Raw genomic sequence first — 26,887 nt, 5'->3', positions numbered from 1 at the left:
TCTGTGTTTTCTTCAGGTGCATTGAAGTTCTATTATTAAGTACATACATATTGGTGTGCTAGTAAATGTTTAACAACAGGCTTTCTGAAAAAGATCCCTAATTTGGAGCATTTTCTGATTTCTGTGCTTTAAGCACCTCCATTGTAACTAATCTGGGGCTACCCATGTGATGTCACTGAACACAGAGATGGTAAGAAATATGCAAAATATTCTTCTTATGATTCAGCACATCTTTGCACACATACATTTTATTATTATGTCTTGATTATTTTATCATTATGAAATGTCCTTCTTTATGTCTGATAATACTTATTTTCTTGATTTCTATTTTGTCCAATAATAACATAGCCAATTTAGCTTTCTGATTAGGTTTTGCATGATTTACTTTTCCTGTACTTTTTCTTTCAATGCATTTGTGTCTTTGGATTAATGTTCACCTTATTTAGGGAGCAGGCATTTGGTTCTTGCTTTTTTATCTCCCCATTCTGCAATCTGTCTTCTAACTGAAATGTTTAGGCTACTTACATTTAAGGCACTTATTAATATAGTTGGATTTCTCGTCATCTATTTTGCTATATGTTCTCTATTTGACTCATCTATGTCTCCATTTGTTCCTTTGTTTCCCTTTTCTTGCTTTCCTTTGGGATAAAAGTGTTTTTCATATATTCCATTTTGTTTCCTATATTGGCATTTTAGCGATACATTTTTGCACTTTTTAGTGACTGTCCTAGGAATTGCTTAAATGCATCTTGAATTTATCACAATCGACTTAGAATTAATATTCCACTTCTTTACCTAAAACACAGGAAATCTGTAACAGCAGTGTCCCATTTACTAGCCCACTATTCTTTGCCCTATTGTTATCATATATATACCTACGTTTATTGTGAACCATATAATATAGCGTTAAAATTTGTTTTAAACATTCGTATGCATTTCATACAAATTAAGAGAACGAAATAAAAATATATTCTGTTACATTTATCAGCATATTTACTATTTCTGATAACTTTAATTATCTCCTAATAGAGCCAAGTTACCATTTAGCATCTTTTCTCTTCAACCTGAAGATCCTCCCCCTTAGGCATTACTTGTATTGCAGGCCTGCTGATGATGAATTTTCTGTTTTCGTCTATTTGATAATGTCTTCAATTTTGAATACTTTTGCTTGGTACAGAATTATGAGTTGACAGCTGTGTTTATTTTCTTTTGGCATATTAAAGATTTCGTTTCATTGTTTTTTTTTTTTGCATTTCTTTGTTTCTGATGAGAAGTCAGCCATTATTCATTTCTTTGTATGTAGTGTGTACTGTTTTTCTCTGACTACCTTCAAAAGTTTATTTTCATATTTCAGGGTTTTGACTGTTAAATGTCTAGGTATTGCTTTCTTTGTATTTAATCTCTTTGGTGGGTCACTGAACTTCTGAGATCTTTAAGTTCATCTTTGGATTGTAGGAGTTTGCATATGATATATGTAGGGAATTTTCTTTGTGTTTATTCTGGGTTTGGAGTTCAATGAGCTCCTTAGAATTTTAAGTTGATGTCTTTTACTAAACTCACAAAGGTTTTGACCACTATTTCTAAAAAAATTGTTTTGCCCCATTTTCTTTATATCCTTCTAGAACTCAAGTTACCTATGTGTTAGTCTGTTTGATATTGTCCCACTTATCCTTTTTCCCTCTGTTTTTCAGATTGGGTATTTTTTATTGACCTCTCCTCAAGTTCAGTACTCTTATGTCATTTCCTAAGCCCACCTAGCAAATTTTTTTACTTCAGTTATTATATTTTCCAGCTATATAATTTCCAATTGGTTCATATTTATAGTTTCTTTTTCTCTGCCATGTTCTATACCCATATATTCATTTTTCATATATTTTCCTTTAAATCTTCAAATATATTTATAAAATCTGTGTTAAAGACCTTTTCTGCTAATCACAAGATTTGTGCCATTTTGGGATTAATTTCTATTGACCTTTTTTTTCCTTGAGTATGGGTCACATTTTTTTCTATTTCTTTGTACATCTAAGGCTTTTTGGTTCATTACTGAATATTATGAATAATACGTTTTAGAAACTCTGGATTCTGTGGTTTGCTCTAAATAACTATTTTTTTGTTCTTGGAGGTAAACCCAAATTTTACTTATTTTAGTTGTCTTTCAAATATAGTTCTACCTCCATTTCTGCTTTCAGTCACTCTCCACTGTCTCCAAATGGTTTTTAGAATATTTGATTCATATTTTATAGGTTTCTTTGTCTACTGAGTATTTAAAGACATTGTTCAATTGTCTTCTGACTTCGTTATGCATTCCCAAATATCTAATGTTTTTTATGCTAGATATTTTATGTAAATAAACGGTAGAAGCCCCAGGTCATAATTTCTACCAGCAAGGATTTTTCTCTTTTCATTTGTTAGGTGGATTGGGTAAGGAACTAACCACATTAATCGAATCAAAGATTGAGCTGGATTGAAGCTGTGTTGCAGTTTTAGTTAGACTCAGTCCACCACTAATTCTACTGTTTCTCAGGCATATCCTTCCAAGAGTCTACAAGTCTCTCTCCTCCACTTTGAAAGATTGGGATATTCAGACTGTACTTCATAACCTTTTTCCTCTACTCTCAATCCATGCTGCTTCCAAATTTGGCAAATTTCTTGAGGAAGACACCAATTGAATGTTTGTTGCAGGCCCTATTTCTTCAGTGAGACTTTGTCTCCTAAATATTTGGAAACTACAGAAGATGTCAAACAATTTTATAGAAGCTTTCCAGTCTCCTCTATAGCCCCCAGACTCAGAAAATATGCTGTGGGGAGAAAACTAGCTCACATTTAGGTCTCCTGAAATTTATTAATTGTGATACCAGTCTTCTACAATTGCCAAAAGCATTACCAGTTTTTGCATTTTCCCAGCAAATTCTGTTAGGCTAAGCCCAATCTTTGGCTTGTGCTGGAAATCAGCAAATGTCCTCAGGGAAGAAAATGGCTGACAACAGCCTGGTTATCTTAGAAGGGCTCTTCCATCTTTGAGTTTTAGATTCTTTTTTTGCACCTACATGTCCCCAGTGGATTTTTAAAATATACTTTTTCAATTTTTCTAGTTGTTAAAAGCTGTAGTATCAGGAATGGTGGTCTGCCATAACCTACTGCACCCTACTTGGTATTCAATGTCCCTATAATCATTTTTAATATAAATAAATAGCTACTTAAAATGACCTATTAGATTCTGTATAATCTGGCTCTTCCCTGTCTCTTCAGTCTTATATCACCATCATATTTCCCTCAACCGCTCTGTTTAAGGCACACTGGCTTTTACTTAGTCTTTGGATTGTGATACACTCCCAGCGCAAAGCCTTTACCTGTTCTGTTACAACCCCTGAAATACTTTTCCTTCCCTTCTTTGCCTGGTTTAGTCCACTCATCTTTTAACTCCCAGATCAATTCTCACTTCCCATGAACCCTGTCCCAACTTCTCTGACTGGTCAAAGCCCCAATTATACATACTCACATTAGGTAACTCTCCTCCATAGGACTTGTCAGAGTCGCAAATTTTGTATCATTGTGTAATCATCTGGTTAAAACAAGAGGTCAGAAACCATGTAACATTTTATTCATCATTTGTCCCCAGTCTATCTCTCAGGGACTGGCAAATAATAGGTACTAAAAAAGTTTGTTAAATGAATAAAACATTGCTAGTGGGAAATATAGGATCAGAAGTCTTTCACTAGTACCTGGTTAGTGTGTTCTGTATGACCATTGACTTCTGGGTGATAGATAATGGGTAGGTTGATACGGGGATAGGAGGTATTGAACAATAGCTCTTTACAACAAAATAAAAATAAAAAGAAATGCAGGAAACAGACATGAATCACCAATTAACTCATGGAGGTAGAACATTTTCTTGTCGAGGCCAGGCACAGTGTCTCGTGCCTGTAATCCCAGCACTTTGGGAGGCCGAGGTGGGTGGCTTACCTGAGGTCAGGAGTTCAAGACCAGCCTGGCCAACATGGTGAAACCCTGTCTCTACTAAAAATACAAAAATTAGTTGGGCATGGTGGCACGCACCAGTAATCCCAGCTATTTGGGAGGCTGACGCACGAGAATCACTTGAACTGGGAGGTGGTTGTGGCAGTGAGCTGAGATTGCGTCACTGCACTCTAGCCTAGGCAACAGAGTGAGAGCGAGACTCTGCCTCAAAAAGAAAAAAAAAGAAAATTTTCTTGTCAAAATAGACAGCAATTGCTGATATAGCTGCGGGTGAGCACTTATGTGGAGAATGACGTTTTCATAAAGGTATACATACCCACCTCTAGGATGAGATTTCATCTGCTGTGGAAGAAGGACATGTAGAGATTAATTCTGGTGTTATGACATCCTAGGAACTTTTTTCAAGTGGGTGAAGGAGTCTTTCAGATAACTTAGGTCAGTATTTGACTTAGGAGCAGATGTCTCTGGTGGCTGTATGCTTAAAGGTGTCATGTCACACTTTGGGAGTCCAAGGCAAGTGGATCACTTGAGGTTAGGAGTTTGAGACCAGCCTGGCCAAGATGGTGAAACCCCGTCTCTACCAAAAATATGAAAAATTAGCTGGGTGTGGTGGCATGCACCTGTAATCCCAGCTACTCAGGAGGCTGAGGCAGGAGAATCGCTTGAACCCGGGAGGTGGAGGTTGCAGTGATCGAGATTGCGCCACTGCACTCCAACCTAGGTGACAGAACGAGACTCTGTCTCAAAAAAAGAAATGGTGTCATGTCAAATATGAAGCTAACAAAATCCTTGAGAGACAGGACACATTCAACTCTTAAACATTTGATGGTAGCCAGCCAGATAGGTATTATGGAAGAGGTAAAGTACATGTCTACCCAGTAAATGCTCATCTTGCTAAAGCTGATGTTGCAAACTTTCTCTGCATCCTGGGATTGTCCAGAATCTTGGTAGGACACGACTGCATGTAGGCATCTACCTGCTCCTTATATGGGATCTTCTCTGTTTGTTACAGCTGAGGATGGATGCCTATAAAGATCTATCAAAGATCTAGACAGAATTATTCTGATGCTAGTACCATTAGTGTAACGCTAGATGTTTTAACAAATAGACCTTCAAATATGTAATGTCTCAAACACAGCAGAAGTTTAATTTTCACCCAAATAACAGCACAAGGTGGGTATTCTTGTACTGTTGGCAGGTGACTCTCTTCCAATATCATGACTCAGGGACACAGGCTATAACCATCTCACGGCTCTGCTATGTCTTAGGGCCATGTAATCATCTGCATTCATCCATAGAAGTGGGAAAGTAATATGGAAGAGGGTATAAAAGCCTTAGCCTAGAAATGGCACGTATCACTTCCTCTCCCATTTTATTGCCTAGAGGAAGGGGCATATATCGGTTCCTCTTCTATTCCATTGCTTGGAATTCAGTCATATGGCCACACTTAGGTCCAAGAAAGACTGGAAAATATGGATTAGCTCTCTGCCCAAGAAGAAGAGAAAATACATTTGTGTTGAACAGCTAGTAGCATTGAATATGACAACTTTTTACTTTTTCTTCCAACAGAGTTCCGGAGCCCGGTAGTTTTGGCTGCTTGCTTCATAAGAAAATAGAACTTTAGGAGCAATGCCTATTTTGCTGTTTGTGGGCTGAGTTTCTGTCCGCCTTAACTGGTTTAGGTTGCAGTGGATGAAGAGAATTGTCATGGATGCCAGGCTCTTACGCTTAGAAGGCAACCTTGGTGGTCAATAGCTGACATTCCCACCAGGGATAATTTAACCTTTGCTTGAATCATATTCTAAGAAGCAAGCTCATATTCTAAGTCCTATAGTGTGATTCATCTCAATAAATGGCCCACCATCAGTTCAGTGTTCAAAATAGAATAATTCTTTATTTCATTCTTTCCTCCCCTCCCCACACAAGAAGTCACGTGATTCATAGCTCCAAAATACATCTCACATCTGCCTTTTGCTGTTCATGTACACTGTTACCATTCTAAGCCTATCTCTCTATCTATTTAGATAGATATAGATATACATATCTGTGTAAACAAGTTGTTAAGTTTCTATAATTAATCAATTTTAATGGTGAAATTCACCAGACACTTTTCTTCATCTTACCTGACCTCTCTGGTATTTATCACACTTTCCTGAAATTCTTTCTGGCAGGCGTTTTTCTCACTTTCCTGAAACTAATCCTGTGGTTTTAACAATATGGTTTTAAATAGGCTTTTCTCTACTTCCTGGCCTTTCTTCTAAGTCTTATTGCAGGCTGTTCTTCATTTTCCCACCCTTCAAATGTTGATGTTTCCTTCTTCTCTTTTTCTTTATACTTTCCTTGGGTGATCTCATTTGTTCCCACTGATTTTACCTAAAATTTAATTGCTTACAATTCCCACATGTATTTATACTGGGCAAAACTCATTCCTGAGCTTCAAACCCTGAATATACAACTGTCTTTATAATAGTTCCCCCTTGATGTTCTGTAGGTACCTCATTCTCAATATGTCTCCAACTGAATTTATCAGCCTTTCCACCACCAAATGTGCTTTTCCACATGTCTTAGGTCAGATTCCCCAAAATCTGAGCCTGAAATGGAAATTCTTGTTCAAATTATTTATGGAGAAAATGCTTTCAGGTAAAGAGTGAGGGAAGTAGGATAGGACAGGGTAAAAGTTAAGCAAGTATTTGATTTCAGCTGGAAACTAGCAACAGTATGATCTTATGGAGAAATGCTGGAGCACAAGTTATACCATGAATCTTACCTTGAGGCTAGGAAGCTGGACTTTTGTACTGTCCTCAGTGAGTAAATTATTGCCTGAGGCCTGTGGGTGGGACCTAACCTCTTAGGTAAGGTGGCTCACCATTAATTTGGGCTCTAGGACAGTTTTTTTTTTTTTTGAAAATGGAGTAACTGTGAGTTATCAGTCAACATTCACAGCAGTTGGGGGATGCATGGTTAAAGGCATGTGGGTGGGGCACCAACATACCCACTATTACCTCATCCCTGAATTCCCTATATTAATATGTAGCACCACTGTCTACCCAGGTATCCAAGTAGAAATCTGGGAGTGATCATGGAGTGTTTTTTCCCCTCTCTCATCCCTCATTTAAATAGTAATAATAATAAATGATAATTATTGAGTGCCCACAATATAAATTTCAAATTCCATAGCATGGTTCATAAAGTCTCATGGGATATGGCTCCTGTCCATTTCTCCAGTCTGGTATTTAATATTCTCTTCCTTACACTCCATTCTGGCCACCCTAAACCTGTTGTGGTTTTCTCAACATAATGTGCTATCACTCTCAACCCCTCTCATCATGTCATCGTCACCTGATCAACTCTTAATTGTCCTTTGAGAGAGTCCACATATATTACCTCCTTAGGGAAGCCTTCTCTGACTACCCTAGGGTGAATTAGATAATTAACATTTGAGCTCTTACAGCATCCCATGCCCTCATTTTTCAGAACACATTTCACAACGAAATACAATTGTTAGATTACTTGCCTATCACCCTTCGTTGAATGTGAACTTTTTCAGGACAGTGATTTTATCTTGTTTGTCTCTTTTTCTCTAGCATGCGTTCCAGTGTCTTGGATGTTGTGAACATGCACTAAATGCTTCTCACATTAGTGAAATAAAATGAATGAATGCAAAGAGAAAGTGTGGCCAAAATTCTAAATGTTTCTTCTGAAAAAAATTGTATAAGTTCTGGCCTGATGTTTATATAGGGAAACTATTTTAATAGATGCTAGGTTGATGAGTATTCATAGAAAGACAACCTATTCTACATTTTACTGTATCATCTCTCTTTAGTCCTCTTGAGCCACTGAGCTCCATTCCAGAAAGTCCCAAAGAAATCAGGGAGAAATCTACAGCTTCAGTTTCACTTATAATTATGCTAAAAGAGATCCCTCTCTGAAATTTTCCCCTTTGGCCATTGAATTTGTTTTCTACTGCTGCTGTAACAAATTAGCACAAACTTAGTCGCGTAAAACATCACTAATTTATTATCCTACAGTTCTGTAGATCAGCAGTCAATGCCAACTCAGCTGGGTGTTTTGCTTGGCATCTCAAAACTCTGAAGTCAAGGTGTCAGTTACACTGTGCTTTTATCTGGAGATCTGTGGCAGGGGGCAGGGCTGGGGTGAGGGGGAACCATTTCTAGGTTCCTTCAGGTTGCCTGCAGAATTCAGTTCAGTGGGGTCATAGGATTGATGTATTAGTCCGTTATCATGCTGCTAATAAAGACATACCTGAGACTGGGTAATTTATAAAGGAAAGAAGTTTAATGAACTCACAGTTCCACATGGCTGGAGAGGGCTCACAATCATAGCAGAGGGTGAAGGGGAAGCAAGACACGTTTTACGTGGTGGCAGGCAAGAGGACGTGTGCAGGGGAACTCCCCTTTATAAAACCATCAGATCTCGTGAAACTTATTCACTATCATGAGAACAGCATGGGAAAGACCTGCCCCCATGATTCAATTACCTCTTAGTGGGTCCCTCTCACAATTTGTGGGAATCATGGGAACTACAATTCAAGATGAGATTTGGGTGGGGACACAGCAAAACCACATTAATTGAGGTCCCTGCTTTCTTGCTGGGTGTCAGCTGAGGGTGGTTACCAGCTTCTAGAGGCTGCCCACATTCTTTGGCTTATAGCCTCCTTCCCCCATCTTCAAAGCCAGCAATGGTCTGTTGAGTCCTCATATTTTGAATCTCTCTGATTTATCTTCTGCACTCTTCTTCTGCTTTTATGGGATCATGTGATTAGTTAGATTAGGCTCACCCTGATAATTTCCTTTTTGTTGTATAACAAAACACAATCACAGGAGTAACACTAGGGGTTGGAGATCATGGGAGTCAAAATTCTGTCAACCACACAACCAATCGTAAGAAGGGTCAAGAGAAGGTTATGTGCCCTCAACTCTGGTCCCCATTTGAGACAGGACAGCTGTGACTCTCATTTCTCTCTCTCATTTCCAGATGAAGGACTTACGTCATGAGAATATTAACCCTTTATTGGGTTTCTTCTATGATTAGGGGATGTTTGCCATTGTGACAGAATTCTGTTCCCGAGGGAGCCTAGAAGACATACTGACAAATCAAGATGTGAAACTCGACTGGATGTTTAAATCATCACTCCTGCTGGATCTCATAAAGGTTAATGGGAAGACTGAGGAAATCTTGGATTTTCTCTGTAGATTAGAACTTTAATGTTTTGGGATATTTTATTTTCCTCAGATTGTTGTGATCATTTCACTCCTTACTTTCTGTATTAGTCCATTTTCATGCTGCTGATAAAGACATACCTGAGACTGGGAAGAAAAAGATGTTTAATTGGACTTACAGTTCCACGTGGCTGGGAAGGCCTCAGAATCATGGCAGGAGGTGAAAGGCACTTCTTATATGGTGGTGGCAAGAAAAAATGAGGAAGAAGCAAAAGTGGAAACCCCTGCCAAACCCATCAGATCTCATGAGACTTACTCACTATCACGAGAATAGCACAGAAAAGACCAGCCCTCACGATTCAATTACCTCCCCCTGGGTCCCTCCCACAACACGTGGGAATTCTGGGAGATACAATTCAAGTTGAGATTTGGGTGGAGACACAGCCAAACCACATCATTCCACCCCTGGCCCCTCCAAATCTCATGTCCTCACATTTCAAAACCAATCATGCCTTCCCAATAGTCCCACAAAGTCTTAACTCATTTCAGCATTAACCCAAAAGTCCACAGTCCAAAGTCTCATCTGAGACAAGGCAAATCCCTTCTGCCTATGAGCCTGCAAAATCAAAAGCAAGCTAGTTACTTCCTAGATACAATGGGGGTACAGGTATTGGGTAAATACAGCTGTTCTAAATGGGAAAAATTGGCCAATACCAAGGGGTTACAGGGCCCATGCAAGTCCGAAATCCAGTGGGGCAGTCAAATTTTAAAGCTCCAAAATGATCTCTTTTGACTCCAGGTCTCACATCCAGGTCACGCTGATGCAAGAAGTGGGTTCACATGGTCTTGGGCAGCTCCACCCCTGTGGCTTTGCAGGGTACAGCCTCCCTTCTGGCTGCTTTCATGGGCTGGCATTGAGTGTCTGTGGCTTTTCCAGGTGCACAGTGCAAGCTGTCGGTGGATCTGGAGGATGGTGGCCCTCTTCTCACAGCTCCACTAGGCAGTGCCCCAGTAGGGACTCTGTGTGGGGGCTCTGACCCCACATTTCCCTTCCTCAGTGCCCTAGCAGAGGTTCTCCATGAGGGTCCTGCTCCTGCAGCAAACTTTTGCCTGGGCATCCAGGCATTCCCATACATCTTCTGAAATCTAGGCGGAGGTTCCCAAACCTCAGTTCCTGACTTCTGCGCACCTGCAGGCTCAACACCACATGGAAGCTGCCAAGGCTTGGGGCTTCCGCCCTCTGAAGCCACAGCCTAAGCTTTATGTTGGCCCCTTTCAGCCATGGTTGGAGCAGCTGGGACACAGGGAACCGAGTCCCTAGGCTGCACACGGCATGCGGACCCTGGGCCCAGCCCATGAAACCACTTTTTCCTCCTGGGCCTCGAGGCCTGTGATGGGAGGGGCTGCCATGAAGGTCTCTGATGTGGCCTGGAGACATGTTCTCCATGGTCTTGTGGATTAACATTAGGCTCCTGGCTACTCATGCAGATTTCTGCAGCCAGCTTGAATTTCTCCTCAAAAAATAGGTTTTGCTTTTCTACTGCATTGTCAGGCTGCAAATTTTCTAAACTTTTATGCTCTGTTTCCCTTTTAAAACAGAATGCTTTTAACAGCACCCAAGTCACCTTTTGAATGCTTTGCTGCTTAGAAATTTCTTCTGCCAGATACCCTAAATCGTCTCTCTCAAGTTCAAAGTTCCACAAATCTCTAGGGCAGGGGCAAAATGCCACCAGTGTCTTTGCTAATACATAAGAAGAGTCACCTTTGCTCCAGTTCCCAACAAGTTACTCATCTCCATCTGAGACCACCTCAGCCTGGACCTTATTGTTCATCTCACTATCAGCATTTTTGTCAAAGCCATTCAACAAGTCTCTAGGAGAGTCCAAACTTTCCCACATTTTCCTGCCTTCTTCTGAGCCCTCCAAACTGTTCCAACCTCTGGCTGTTACCTAGTTCCAAAGTGGCTTCCACATTTTCGAGTATCTTTTCAGCAATGCCCCACTCCCAGTACCAACTTACTATATTAGTCCATTTTCATGCTGCTGTTAAAGACATACCCAAGACTGGGAATAAAAAAGAGGTTTAATTGGACTTATAGTTGCACATGGCTGTGGAGGCCTCAGATTCATGATGGGAGGCAAAAGGCACATCTTACATGGCAGTGGGAAGAGAAGATGAGGAAGAAGCAAAAGCAGAAACCTTTGATAAACTCATCAGATCTCATGAGACTTATTCACTATCATGAGAATAGCATGGAAAAGACCAGCCCCCATGATTCAATTACATCCTCCTGGGTCCCTCCCACAACACATGGGAATTCTGGAAGATACCATTCAAGTTGAGATGTGGGTGGGGTCCCAGCCAAACCATATCACTTTCCTTCCCAAGTTTTGCCCCCACCACCCTTCTCACAGTCCTTTTGTCCACATCTGTTATATGATACAGATACGGAAAAGGTTTGCCTGTCCTCTCCCCAGTTTGAGGTCCAGATTTTTCTTTACCTCCTGTTGCCATTAAGCACTCTTCTGCCTTAAGCCATCCTTTCTTTCATCCAATTTCTCTGCTTTGTGGATGTGGGAAAGTGCTCATTCCCAGATTATTTGGTGCTACTTAGCCCTACCTCCTAGTTTTAACCCTTCTAAATGGTGGCTCAGTCTAGAACTAGGTGACAAGTCTTTACATACCATGGCTGTGTATGTGGAACTCAGTGCCACTGGAAAACCAAAAGACCAGTGGATCTATCAGGCATCACCTTTATTCTCTGAGCCAAAGATTCCTGACAGCCAAGGTAGGGTTCATAGATGAGTCCCATAGAGGAGCTTCTGGGGATTCCATGAACGCCATGGAATGATATGCAAATTGTGTATATGTGCATTGAGTATGATCTGCATACTCAATGACTTTTTGGGCTTCCTGCATATTGATCATAGTCTTGACCTTTTTCTGCTAGTCTAATCCTTTTTCAGGGGCCTTGAAAGGGAAAGACATTCTCTCATGCCAGTTCCCTTTAAGATAGATGTGATTAGCCTCCTTTTACAGAGGCTCAGGGAGGCTAAATGAGGTACACGTTTTTATAGAGTGTCTGGCACATATAGTAGGTACTCAATAAATATTTCTCAGCCATACTATTAGGTGGAGGAGCTGATAATAAAGTCCAAATCTCCTGATTCTTATTCTAGTACTTTTTCTGCTCACACTGTAAGCTAAGCCCAGTGGGTTAAGGGAGGAGCCTCTATATGATAATCCTCTCAAGGCCATGATGAATGAAAAGCAACTGTTAGACAACACGGGGGGAATCTTGCCCACTGTAGACTCTACTCAGAAGTACTGAAGAGGGCAGACTATCCAAGAGCACAGGGTGAGAAGAATTCCAAGTACAAAGGAGTGTCACACTGCAAAAGAGCCAGACACTTAAAAGGACTCTTAGCAAACAAAGTTCTGAAATGACTGTACTAGAATATAAATGTATGTATATGCAGAATGAATAAATCCATCTGAACGAGAGTCCTGGTCACATTTGAATACCATATGAAGGCTGCCAAGCAAGTGCAGAGATCAGCACTAGACAGCTTTCTTCTTTCTGGTTGCCTATTTTTAATTATAAAAATAATATATTAAGTGTAAAACTCAAATGACATATATTGGAAAAATATTCACATTTACTCAACTCTCTTTCTTCATACTCCCCCTCAAAGTTAACTACTGCTAACAATTTGGCAACCCACCTTGTAATTAATTTCATGTGTATTTATATGCATTATAGATGACTTTTTTGTTTGTTAAATATACATGCTGTCACATAGTTCTGTAATTACTATATTTCACTTACTTTATGGATTAGAGTTGTTTCTATGTCAGCTACATACAGATCTCTCTTATTCTTTTTAAGTGCTGCAGAATATTCCCTAGTGAGAAATGTACCACACTCTGGCCAGTCCCTTATTGATATTTAGTGCATTTCCAATTATATACTATTATAAAAGCAAAGCTACAACAAGCATTCTTATCTTTGTCTCTTTGTATATACATGCAAGCATTTCTCTGGAGGAGAGGTAGAACCCCTGGATCATAGGGAACACATAGTTTAAATTTTGATAGCTATTTCCAAATTGCCCATGCACAAGTTTATCCCAGCTTCCATTCTTGCCAATAATAGGTGAGAGTAGGTTAGAACTTTTGGGGAAAATCAAAATCTCCAAATTCCTGGCAATTATATGTATATGGATCCATTCTGTATCTGAAATGTTAATAAATCTCCTGGTAACACATACTTCTCTGCACACACAAGATAACAGTCTTCATCAAGGCATAAAATTTTAGAGCTACAAGGGATCTGAAAACTGACTCATGTTGTCAGAGGTTTACTTTGCCTGCATAGAAGAGAAAAAAGCTGAGTTCTGGATCATAATAGCTCATGCCATTAACAACCTCAGAAATTGGTGTTAAAAGCACAAAATAGTTAAATGAGTTGCTAAATAAATCCTGTTGTGTCATCTACAGGGCATGAAGTACTTACACCACAGAGAGTTTGTTCATGGTAGGCTAAAGTCTCGAAGCTGTGTGGTAGATGGGCGTTTTGTACTAAAAGTGACAGATTATGGCTTTAACGACATCTTAGAAATGCTGAGACTCTCTGAAGAGGAATCTTCTGTGGAAGGTAAGCAATGAATTGTACCCTTCTGATGCACACGAGGTAACTCCAAAGTTCAAATGAAAATATGCACTGAATTAAAGCCTCAGGCTGATTTCAACTCTCCACTTTTGTTGAAAATCCAGCCTCATTTCCAAACCAAGGGACTTGAATGAAGTAGGCCTGCTGTAACCTCGGCCCAGCCTAGCTTTCTGAACAAAGCCAGTGTAATAATGTTCAGTTCCTGCTGTGGCAGGATTAGGCTGTATTGTTTGGAGACCCCAGCAGTCCCTGGAAAAACTTGCTGAGCACTAGGCACACAGTAGGTGCTCAATAAATACTTGTCAAGTTGAATGGAGAGTAATTTGGAAGCTGGACCCCCACAACGTACATTTTAGAATGGGATGTCACTAGAGCATACTAGCACAGTCTATGTCAGAGAGGAAGAAGCGAGGAGTGATCTCTCAGCAAATAAATGCTCTGTGGGTTATGTGGGAAGGCTCCAGGCAGAACTGTGGCCTTCTAGCAAATAAGTAAAATAAGTAGCCATGCCTGTGTCAAACTCAAATAAAAATATAGAGACAAATCTTTAAGTGAAACATTTTATTTGGGAAGACAGTATTTCAATTTGTGGCATGCGCATAGACCAGGGTGGTCCTTGGTGTGTCCAAAGAACACAGAAAAGTTGGGGGTTTTATTGGAAAGAGAAATGTTATATATGGTTTTTAAAGAAAACTCATTGGCACTACCAAAGTTTTGGGGAGCAGAAAAGCTCCGATTGGTAAGTGATGGCTGTAGGTAAAACTCGTCTTAGAGTCATGACAGTTTGTTTCATTAGCTACTAGGTAAAACTGATATTAAGGTTATAGAAGGTCATTTCGGTATGTGGCTTGCAAGATTATCCCTGGGCAGGCACTTGTGCCCCAAGTGCTTTTCTTTTTCTCCCGTGGTCTCTGGACTCCAATTTAATTGGATATAATAAGATAACTCCAGTTCATATCATCAATTTTCACACCAACAACGTCCATTTTGTGTTTTTGTCTTCTGTCTAGTGCACCAATGGTAGCACTAAACAATGCCAGTAGGAGTCATAACAGATCAAAGAAATAGGAGAAATCTGAGATGGGGGTGGATGGGTGAGAACCAGGGAGGAAGGAGCAGATAGATGAGGGAGAGAAAGAGGAAAAAGAGAGAGAAGAAACATGATGAAATACATATAGGAAATGTGGGCATTAAATGTTTTAACCAATATTGCAAGCATAAAGAAGAGAGATAGTGACACAAAAGACAGAAAAGCAAACAGCCCAAAAAAGACAGACAGAGACAGAGAGATGCAAAACTACGTCATATATCCATATTCTTAAAATTAGCTTTGGCATAAGTTTTAAAACTGCTGACTTTACTACATAAAAGAAAAGAATGAAAGACACACACACAGAGAGAGACACATGTGTAGACAGAGAGTCCAGTCATTGGTGGTATCATCTTTGCTCTTTATAAGACTTGTGGGTTATTAAATTTAGGGAGTCATCTAGTCCAATTCCCTCCTTTTACAGATGAGACAATTGAAGCTCATGATTTGCTCCAAACCTGCAGTGACTTAGTAGCAGTTCTAGGACTTCAAATTCAGGTTTTCTGAAGTCTAGCCCCTATCCTGTAGAGATGGCAAGTACTTAGCATTTTGTCAAAATCAATTCTCTATAAAACACAATACCTTGGGAGGCTGAGGCGGGCAGATCACGACGTCAGGAGTTCGAGACCAGCCTGGCCAGCATGGTGAAACCCCATGTCTACTAAAAATACAAAAATTAGCTGGGCGTGGTGGCGTGCGTCTATAATCCCAGCTACTCAGGATGCTAAGGCAGGAGAATCACTTGAGTCCGGGAGGCGGAGGTTGCAGTGAGCCGAGACTGCACCACTGCACTCCAGCCTGGGTGACAGAACGAGACTCTGTCTCAAAAAAAAAAAAAAAAAAAAAAAAACCAAAAAACAAAAAAAACCGCCTAGCTGCTCAGAGTTCCATTTAATTTCCAGATTGGCGGCTTTGAAACTTAAGAAAATCTAGTCTTAGGGTGGGTAAAGGATAGCTGCAGGGCTCTCTTTCCTGGTTTTGTGCTTTTGGGTGGACTATGTCTGTCCGTCTCTGTCTCTGTCTCTGTCTCTCCCTCTTATCATTTTACTCCATTCTCCAAATTGCAGTGGCAGTATGGATGGTCAGTCCGTTCTTCACACACTACAGCCAGAAGGAGCTTTCTAAACTGCAAATCTGATCATGTTACAGCTGTGCCTAAATCTATTGAATGGCTTCCCATTGCTCTAAGGATAAAGTTCAAATTCCTTTACATGGCTTAGGAGCTGAGCCCTGCACGGCCTGGAACTTGCTGACCTCTCATGCTAACCACTCCCCCCCTGCTTTATGCTCTGGCCATGCTGAACTCCTTCTAGTTGTTTATTTACACCAGGCTGTCTCTTACTACCAAATCTCCACACAAGCTGTGTCCTCTGCCTGGGACACTCTTCTCTTCCCACTCTTTCATATACTCATCTGGGTCTGGCTAAATTCTACTCCTTCTTCAGGGTTCAACTTAAGTACCACTGCCTCAAGAGGCTTTCCATGACCCCTATGCTGGGCTAGGTTGCCCTCTTTATGATCCTTCAGGGCCCTGAACTTTGTTGTGATACCATAGTTCATTAGCATTACTCATTCAATTAGCCTTGTCTCCCCCCACCCAAACTACAAGCTCTGTGGGGGCAGGAAACAGGTTTGCCTCTCTCAGTGCCTTTCACAGTTCCTGACAGAATATTTGTTGAATCAACAAAATAACAAAATAAAATGAAATAAAGGAACTTGTCTCCCTACCTTAGATGATGAGGCTAAATGAATCTTATAATTGAAAGGCCATTGGATGTCATCTGACTCAACTTCCATTTTATAGATAGGGAAGCCAAGGTTCAGAAAGGTGAGCTACTTAGTGGCCAAGCTAAGGTTTTGAACCCAGGTCTCTAGACTTCCAGTTCTGTGTTCTTTTATACTATACCACAGTAGCTCTCCAAAGTCAATTCTATCACCCTAGCAAAGCTCAGAGTTAATACTGGCTCCAGCAGATAAAAAACAAACCAAAGTAATTTCTCTAGTTTTCCCGAGAGTTCAACTCTAATGGTAGTTAGTGGCTCTTACTGGGTTCTGGAGTGGAGATGAGGAAATGGGGGCGGGTTGTAAGTGTATTCATTACTGTCCACTCTCAATTATATAAGTATAGTGCAGAAAAGCCTCATTATAGCCATTAACAACATACATGTAAGTGCTCTTTGGAAATACTATTTCGTAATGATTGTATTTAATCACCCAGCTTTTACCAGAGAGTTTTGCCCTCTTTTTCCATCTTGTGCTTTTAAATGTGCAGGGAGAAAGGATGCCAAAAAGAAGCAGCCACATGCCATTTTTCCTGCTCTCCCAAATATTCGTCCTTGCACTCCTCTCCAAAACCGTGGTGCCTAAAATCCCGCAACTATAAATGTATTCCTTTGACATTCAATCATTCAAGTATCATTCATTGTCTTCCGTTTGATTTGTAAATATAAATCTTCCTAGGCAGGGAGACATAGGGGCAAAATCACTATAGTGAGTGTGTTGGAGACTTTCATGGGTGTGAATGAGTGGTGGATGGTGGGTGGAAGCTCAGAGGGGCCTGGTTGGGGGACAAAGCCTGGGGACACTTAAAGAGCGAAGAGAGAAGATGGGTACATGATTGGTGGTGAAACTGGAATTTCTTATTTCACCATTTTGATCAGGATTGGCTGAAAGTAAGAATTTCCATGGTGGATTTCTCTTTCCTGGGTTTTGCTAACAAACCAAAATAATCTCTCACCTTTCACCCTTCTTCCTATTTCATAGGACTTTGTTTCTTGGACTCTCTTCCCAATACCAAAATTTAACAAGATGAAAAGTTAGCCATTACTTTCTCCCTGATACCCTCACTCTTAGCAGACATTTGTCTCCAACCTCACTATCTGGATGTCACCGTGTTGTTTACTCCAACTCCCTCTCATTCTCAAGGCACAGGGAGCCTATCCTTAGCCCTGTCACTTCCTTCTCCATTGTAGCCTTCCAGTGTATCTGGTTCCCTGTGTTGCTGCTACTACCCCTACCCCCATTTAGGCCCCTCTCACCTCACTACCTGCTCTTACTGCAATAACTTCCTAGCTGGTCTCCCTGATTCCAGCCTCTCTCCTTCAATCCAGCTTGTGCAGGTTGCCAGATTAATCTTCCCGAACAGGGCTTTCATCAAATCCCTCTCCAGCTCCAGCACCCCTACTGCCTTTTGTATTCACTCCAAATGCCTTCATTTGGCTCTCAGGGCCTCTCACCTTCTGCCCCCATTCTTCCAGACACCCGCCCTCCCCCACTTCATCAACCCCACTTCTCATTTCTCATTATTCCTTAACAGAGCCCTTCTCTTCAGCCGAGCTAATCTGCTTACCACCACCCGGCACACCCCCACCCGCAATTTGCTCCTTTCTGCCTCTTGTTCTTTTGCACATACATGCTGTTCTTTCTCCCTGCAAAGCCCTTACCTTCTCAGCTCCAGAAAGTTGCATCCTTGACCTTCTTAACAAGCACATTTAAAATTTAACTTTTCCAGGAAGTCTTCCTGGATTAATTTGATCAGCTCAGTTTTTTTATTAGTTTGAACCTGATGAAATTGCCGATATCTAACTGTTTTTGATTCACAAAAATGGTAACTTTATATAATTCAATCTAAAAGACTCTTCTTCCAGCTTTTGAGTGCTGTATTTCTATTGTTAAGTTATATTTCTTTATACGTTGCTTACAGTGCCCCCCTCCCAAGAAAAATTTCTGACATTCTCACTGCCATAAACTCTGAATGCAGAAATAATGTTTTGTCCCTGAAGGGGCCTGAAATGCAGCAGAGCACACAATGGGTGTTTAACTTTGACCTTTAATGGATTCATTTCCCTTTACTATATAGTGGCCCTCATCATTCCCTCTCTTTTATTGCAGTTAGGGGTGCATATGTCTGTGTTTCCTACTGGTCTGTGAACTTCTCAAGTTTGATTTGTCTCTGGCACCACCTCTGCACCTAGCACAGGGCATGGTACATAGTAGACCATCAATAAATATTTGCAGAACTGAGTTGAAGGAATTGTTGCACCTTTTTGTACTGCAAGGAACAGGAAGGCTGGGGTAACTCTAATCCTTTTAGAGGAGACCTAGAGAAAGCAACTTGTGAATCTCTTAGCCCCAGCACAATCAAATTACCAGACACATATAGATCTCAGCAAACAGCAAATCCATGGCAACCAGTGTGGTAGCACACTTGCCTTTCCCTGGAAACCTGCCAACTGCTACTTGCAGGCTCAAGAAAGCAAGCATCAGAGAATTTCTATACTTTGAGCTTCTGTGCCCTTTCCCACATCGCTGCTGTGTCTGCCTGCATGGTCCTGGGGTGGAGAGAGTAGTTTGTTTTCTCTGTTCATAATTCCTTAGAAGAATAGATTCAGACCCCGGGGGATGGGGGGCACTAGCATGGCAGTCTGTCTAATAAAAATATAAGGCAGTCAATAAAACAGTACCCTCTGAGCCCTTGAGGGCATTGCAGATGTTGTCAGTTAATCCTCCCTGCATTCATTACACAATGCTTTCCTTTTAGAGCTGCTGTGGACTGCCCCGGAACTGTTGAGAGCTCCAACAGGCAGCAGGTTAGGTTCTTTTGCAGGAGACGTCTATAGCTTTGCCATCATCATGCAAGAAGTGATGGTCCGGGGTACCCCATTCTGCATGATGGATCTGCCAGCTCAAGGTAAGCGGGAGGTGAGAAAAGGGCCCCAGGGGTCCACCATGACCGAGATCATCAGACCAACTCAGGCTGTCATGATTTTCCAGAAGAGTTTTAGTGCTAACTGCCTGATAGTCTGCAAGCAGCTCAAGTTATGTACAGGTGGGACTTATAGCCAGACAGCTTTAGGCATCTGGAAGAAATTTCCCCACCCAAGAAGCTGGTCTTTTTTCAGACTGTGATGGAAAACAAGGGCCTACAGGACTGATGCCAATCCCTTTTGTTTTTCTTTTTAATTTCGCAGTTCCTCTACTCCTTTGAGACACTCCCTGCCAAGTATTTTAGTATCCCTCATGATGCTTCTGGATGTCAAGGCCTTACCACTGTTTCCCTGTGACATGCTCCAGGCTTCCATCCTAATCTCCCACCAAGACACTTGGCTATTAGGCAGTATCCATCAATAATGACAAAATCAGTAGACAAAACTTTGAGGGGAAACAGGATATCTGTATATTCTCAAAGTATGAACCCACAAGATACTTACAAATTGCAAATGGAAAAAATAGAGTTTACGAGTAGAGGATCCTGTAGACATCACCTTAAACAAGCGATCAAGATGACCAATAATAAACTATTACCAGTAATACAGCACACCCATGTCATGTACCCATTGACATGATACACTAAGAAGGACACAATGTCACCTCGGTGTTATTCTTGTCACAAAAAAAAAATACATAACCTCAATCTAATAATGAGAAAACTTTAGACAAACCCCAGCTGACATTCTACAAAATAACCGGCTAGGACTAATCCAAAGTATCTAAGTCATGAAAGACAGGAAAAGAATGATGAACTATCACAGACTGAAAGAGACAAAGACACAACAATTACATGCAATATGGGATCTTGAATTGGATTGTGGAACAGAAAAAGGACGTTAAGGGAAAACTGATGAAATTCAAATAAGAACCCTAGTAATATTATTGTACAAATGTTAATTTCCTTTGTACTATTTTTCTGTAAGTTATTAACAATAGGGGAAGCTGAGTGAAGGTGTACAGGCAATTGCACTATTTTTACAACTTTTCTGGAAGTTTTTTTTTTTTTCAAAATAAAAACTTTTAAAAATGAAAAAGAAAGAAAAACTAAAACCACTTAACTAGGCTTTGCCCCACTCAGGGTTCCACATTATTCCTCTACTTAAAGCCTTCCAACTGTTCCTCATCACTTTTTAAGTGAAGGTGAGACTCCTCCCATGACATACAAGGCCCTTTACAATCTGGCCCCTAGCTACCTCTCCAGGCTTATCTTCTGTCACTCTCTATATCCCAGCTAAACCACATGACTGGCAGGGCCCTGAAAGTATCATGGTCTCTCCCATCTCTGTGCCTTTTCACATACTAGGAGGTGGAATTTTTCCACCTCCTCCCAACCTTGCATCATCCAACTCGTGTCACCTTCTCTGAGAAACCTTCTCTGACTTCTTTAGTGTGGGTCAGCTGCCTTTTCTATACTCACAAGTGCCTATCTCAGCTAGAGCACTTATATTGTTTGCCACTGTTTATTGCAATTGGACTGTGAGATCCTTAAGAGTATGAATCATGCTGTGCCTAAGCAGAGAGGTGGCCCATTCAACTTGATGGTGTTCTGAGAAAGGGACAAAGACTTCATCTGCCAGAAAATGGATGAGGCAGTCAAGTTTCAGGGAGTACATGCTCATGGAATCTGTTGTACTGAGAGCACGATGCTGTAATGGAGAACTCATTACTGGTACAGCCTGACCTGGGTTAAAGGAACAGAATGTGTGATGTCACAAGGAGCTGAGAAGTCAGAGGCAACAACTGGAATTCTTTTATGGAGGCAAGGGGCTCATATTAGGGATAAAGCAGCACTGTTGGAGTGTTATAGCCAATTCAGGGGTGGGAAGGTCACACTGGTGGGGCAAGCAAAGCTTGGTTCCTGATGTGGCAGTTAGAATTGGAGGTGGTGTGGAGGGGACTAAAGATGAGAAATGAGCCGGAAGAGATAGGGACAAGAGCCTGGATTTTACTCTGTGGGTGATGGGGAGTCACAAAAGGCTTTTGAGCAAGAAAGTGACACGGCCAGATCTGTGTTTTAGGAAAGGTTTGGAGAAGGGTAGGCTGGAGGCAGAGAGATCAGTTTGAGGCCCAGTGTGGGTTGCTGGGGATAATGAGAGATAATGATTTTTTCTTTCCTGCTGCCAGGGAGTTTTCTTTTTGTAAAAAGGTCAGTCTGACTGCTCTAGATCTTTTGTCACTAATGGCTGTTGGGTCTGAATAGGGAGTCTAAGAATTCCCAGTTGAAGTCTGAGACATTTGGAAGCAGGACAGTGTAACAGATTGAGATTGTCTGGGTTCAAATTTGAACTCTGTCACTTGCTAGCCATGTGACCTTGGGTAAGTTACTTACTCTCTTCATGTCTCAGTTTCCCTAGCTATAAAATTAAAATAAGAGTGCCTACCTCACCTGTTTGTATGTGAAAATCCAGTGAAATAATGCATGCAAAGCACATTACTGGTATATAGTAAATATTCCACTGGAAGTGGAGTTCATGGACCGTCAACCAGGAGGATCTTGATGAGGCCTGGAACTGTTTACTGCAGTTCTTAATTCCCTTTGCCTAAACACCAGGTAGAGACCTGGACCTAGGCTGAGCCTGGGCTTGGAAGAAGAGTTAAGTGGGTCTATTGTGGGGATTGGAAGGCTTAGATGATTGGGGATGGGTGAGGGGAGCCAGGTCACTGAAGTTAGAGCATTAGAATTGACATCAGATAGGCAGTATCTAAAACCTAGCAGAAGCAGAATAAAGTGCCTAAATGATACCAAGAGTCCAACTGATTAATTTCTCGCTTCTCCCCCATTGCCTAATGCAGCTTTTGCTCAAATATAATCTATATTCAGGCCACCTAAGGAGAGAGCAAAGGAGATGGCTCTTCTGTGTTATCTCCTAACCTACCCCTTTCTTGGCTAAAAGTCAGTTATCTTTGTCAAATCTTGGTCTTTTTTCCATAATTTGTAAACTTTTCTCTTCTCGCATCTGGACAGAAATCATAAACAGACTTAAGAAGCCTCCTCCTGTGTACAGACCAGTAGTTCCTCCTGAGCATGCCCCTCCAGAATGTCTCCAGCTGATGAAGCAGTGCTGGGCTGAGGCTGCAGAACAACGACCAAGTTTTGATGAAATATTTAACCAGGTAAGGACTCTGAATCTTATCATTGCCCAGGAGCCTTCCTGAAGTCAGCCTACACAAGGCTAACTCCTTGGGTCCTTGTCATATTGTGGAAGGAACCTCTTGCAAGGGGTAAGGGCACTCCTCTCGGAGGAACAGCCTGGGAGTGGCTACTTTGAGGCTCTTGGTGCTGGAGTGTCATCAGCACATCCTTCAAGAGCCCAAAGATTGGTTCAAGTGTTCTTCTGTGTCTGAACCTCTGTTCCGGATCATCCACAATCTGACCTGATCAACCTTTCAGAGATGGAATTGAACCCTCAGGCATTTGTAAGGCAATGGCATTGAAACTATTAGATGATGGGTATCATGGAATAGATGGGGCTCCTCACAGACCATGTTTATTTTGGGGATACCAGAGAACTCTCATGAGTGTACCAATTAGGCAATTTCAGATTGTTTTTGGAAGGTCAGGAAAAATATGGAGTGTTTGAAAGGGTGTTCGAGATGGAAGAAAGAGAATGTGCAAATGTGGTGTGCAAAAGCAGGAGATTCCTTAAGTTTCCAGGCAATGGGGTACATGAAAAGTGATAACCTTCCTCCTTAAGGTATTGAATTTCTAAAGGGGGTGATTCTTTCCCTAGAGGGGGAGATTGAAAGGGGAGTGAAGGAAAGGACAGAGTGAGCCCTGCTATGGAAGCTAGGGTGCAATTCCAGTGTTGGAGCATGCAGTTTAGGCTTTGTTGCAATTACAGGACACCAAAACTGAGGGTGCTCACCGTGAGTGCTGTGTCAGCTCTGGCAGAGAGGCTTTTGTGCCTGGCTGGAGTACAGCAATGAGATGCTTTATGAGTGGCAGGTATCTGAGGCGGAAAGAGAGAAAGAGTTGGGTTGAAAGCCTGAGGGGCCCTGCTTATGAAGTCATCCGTGTCCCCAGCTAACAATGCCTCCATTAGCCCGGCTGAGTTTCTTGAGGACACTCAAACAGGTGTTCAATAGTATGGAAAAGGCGAAGGACCATGAAGGTCAAATTTCTAAAACCTTACCATGAGGCAGGAGAAAGAGCATTTGCCCCTGTGTTGATGCTAGAGATGTTATTTCAGAAGGCAGCAGAGAAGCCAGTGATAGATAGGGGGAGTGTACATCATGAGACTTTCAAACAAGACATTGCTATAGCTGCCCTCACTAAAATGCTTCAGTGGAAGTTTAGGCTGTCTGATGACAAGGCTAGCCACCTAACTTCCTGCAGTTAATAAAACTTAAGTGAGAGGAGGAGGAGAGGGAGGTTCCCTGGGTTAGGCAATAGGGGGAGCCCAAAGGATCTAAAGTGGCTACCAGGTTATCCCCAGGACTTCGATGGACCTGCAGATGTGAACCAGGCTCAGAAGGGAAACTCCTAGTGTTGGCCTTGGGGCATTGGGTGCTAGGTGGAGGATGTGTGGCCCAGCTATACATAAAAGGTTCACTGGGACAGAGCCCTAGATGTCTGTTTAGCAAAACCACCTCCGATTTTTTGTTGTTGTGAACACAGTTATATGCATGTTGACTATAGCAGTACAGAGGGGCTACCCCTCATGATTCTAATACTATGCCTAACTCCCTGTTACTGTAGATAGACAAGGTCCCAAAAAGGCATATTGAAAATTTGTGACATGCAGACATCTCTAAGGCATCAGGGCATAGAATGGGGGCAAAATCAGTTGAATTTTACATCACTCTGACTGACCGAAGGACAGGTGCTAGAGGACACCACTATTCTTGGACTCCATGGTAAGAAATAGGGGTTGATTTTATCATGTGGATCTTGAGCCCTCTGTAAGAGGTCAAGGAACCTCTCACTGTTCAAAAACTGGCAACATAGTGGCATTTGAAGATAAGAATGATTTAGTAGACTGATGATCCAGAAGAGTAAAACGGCACTTTTTTTACTACCTCTCTCCCCTTACCTCACACACAATTGGCCTGGGCTCAAGACCAAATCCTTTTGTCTTACAAGTGGCTACTATTCACGTGATAGCACCTCAGAACTGAAGGAGCCGGCTCAGAGCACCTTTGCTCAGGCTTGAAAGAACCAGAAGTGTAGGGGAAGAACTGGTGGGGGTGGGGGAGGGCAGGGGCAGCGGTGCAGTGGAAGTGCCCTGTAAATGGGTCAGGGTGACAGTGAGGTTGGGTGGTGACTTTTCCTATTTATATCTGGGTTCACCTTTTCTGCCCTGGCACTTTAGTGGAATGGATTTGTGATAAGGGGACCTGCTCCATCATCTCTGAGTTTGAGGAGTAAGCATTTTCTGGTTCCCTTTTCTATTTTACTTCCAGTTTAAAACTTTTAATAAAGGGAAGAAGACCAATATTATTGATTCTATGCTTTGGATGTTGGAGCAATATTCTAGCAACTTGGAAGATTTGATTCGGGAGCGGACTGAAGAGCTGGAAATTGAAAAACAGAAAACAGAAAAGCTTCTAACACAGATGCTACCACCGTATGTGAGAACACCTGAGGAGTGTGAATCCTTATAACAGTGTGTTCTGTTAAAAAAAAAAAAAGAAAGAAAAATTTACCCATCAACTAACTGCTGCCTCCCCTTGTCCTGCACCCTCTCTCCTCCTAGTGGGCTTGAGTCACACCTTCAAATCAAAGTAAAATTGGAAACCAAGGGAGCAGAGCACACATCCTAATTTTCCACTACCTGTAGATCATGCTGGTCATTTAAGTTTTTGTGCCTTGTTTTTTCTGTATGTCACTTCGTGACTTTGCTAGGAGGTTGACCGATTAAAAGAAAGCAGTTCTTTGAGCTCCTAGAGGAAAGTAGCAAGGTCGTTTTTCCAGGTCTTTCCTCTCTTAGCTGAAAACCTTATCTGTTGCTACAGTTTCCAAGTTTTCCAGGGCACCTTACTTATTATGTTGTAACATGATCTTCTAGGAGATAATTAAGGAAACTAGCCTCATGAGAGGGCAATCACCTGGGAGCATTCCCCAGGGGTCTGAGTTAGCAGTATAGAGAGATGAAAAACCTCCACATGAAGGCACAGACCAGGTCTGTCCAGTGCTGTATTCCAGCACCTGGCACAATTTCTGACCGATTGTAAGCACTTAAAATTTATTTGTAGAATAAATGAACGAATTAATGTTTTCATCCATGTGACACTTTCTTCTTCATCATTTATTAGCAGTGATTTTTAGAGGTTTATTTGGTGTATTTTTAGCAGGTGTATGTGGCATGAAGGGGGACCAGTGTCATCTTAGGAATAGCTGTGTCTGCTTTTCAGATCAGTTGCTGAATCTCTCAAAAAGGGCTGCACAGTTGAACCTGAGGGCTTTGACTTGGTCACCTTGTACTTCAGCGACATTGTGGGCTTCACAACCATTTCAGCCATGAGTGAGCCCATTGAGGTGGTGGATCTTCTGAATGACCTGTACACACTCTTTGATGCAATAATTGGCAGTCATGATGTCTACAAGGTAAGTTAATTAGCAGGAAAATATATTCCATAGTGAAATTTTTATATGAGGCCCATCCATGTGTATTCCAAAATGGAAGAATAAAATTTATGGAATATTGTTATTTAGGAATAACAAATTAAATAGTACACCCCTTCCACTGGTATATCACTGGAAATGAAAGCCAGGTAGAATGCATGTAATTTCCCAGTTTACAAAATAACAACTTTCAACCCAGCAAAAGATTGCCAGTCAGATTTCTTTTGAACTTTTTTTCTAGAATTGGGACTAAGAAGATGTTGGGACCAAGAGAGTTACTGCACATCAGTGGCTGAGTACTCATAGTGTAGGCAGTACTGTACTAGGCACTGAAGGGGATAAAGAGGAAGTATTGGTGTTTTGCCCATAGTTGGTGACTGCTACAGAGTTCATCTTGGTAAGGTTTGTGTAGATCTAATACATGCTATAAAAATTTGGTCTCCTCCTTCAGGTGCTGTTTTATACGGAGAGAACTTGGCATTACAGCAGGGAAATATTAGACTCGAGGCTCTTTGGGATTGCTACAGGGTAACCGAAAGGCTGCCTATTGGTCTGAGGTCTGGGGAAGTGATTAATTGTGGGGTGGCAAGCCACTGTTCCCACCTTCTCTCACTCCTCCAGCCTTTGAATTT

At 41.5% G+C, this 26,887-nt stretch overlaps 1 protein-coding gene across 1 annotated transcript in view; it reads left to right on the top strand.

Annotated features, from left to right (window-relative positions):
• The window catches only part of GUCY2F (guanylate cyclase 2F, retinal), a 102,460-nt gene that overhangs the window by 56,170 nt on the left and 19,403 nt on the right, over positions 1 to 26,887 (top strand). The window contains 6 exon segments of the mRNA XM_055268492.2: positions 8,974 to 9,150; positions 13,659 to 13,815; positions 19,461 to 19,610; positions 22,656 to 22,804; positions 25,094 to 25,257; positions 26,045 to 26,237. Coding sequence (XP_055124467.1) covers positions 8,974 to 9,150; positions 13,659 to 13,815; positions 19,461 to 19,610; positions 22,656 to 22,804; positions 25,094 to 25,257; positions 26,045 to 26,237 — 990 coding nt within the window.

This window comes from Symphalangus syndactylus, chromosome X, assembly GCF_028878055.3.
Source record: "Symphalangus syndactylus isolate Jambi chromosome X, NHGRI_mSymSyn1-v2.1_pri, whole genome shotgun sequence".
Taxonomy (NCBI): Eukaryota; Metazoa; Chordata; class Mammalia; order Primates; family Hylobatidae; genus Symphalangus; species Symphalangus syndactylus.
Note: the sequence above shows the minus strand (reverse complement) of the source record. Positions and strands in the feature narration are given on the sequence as shown.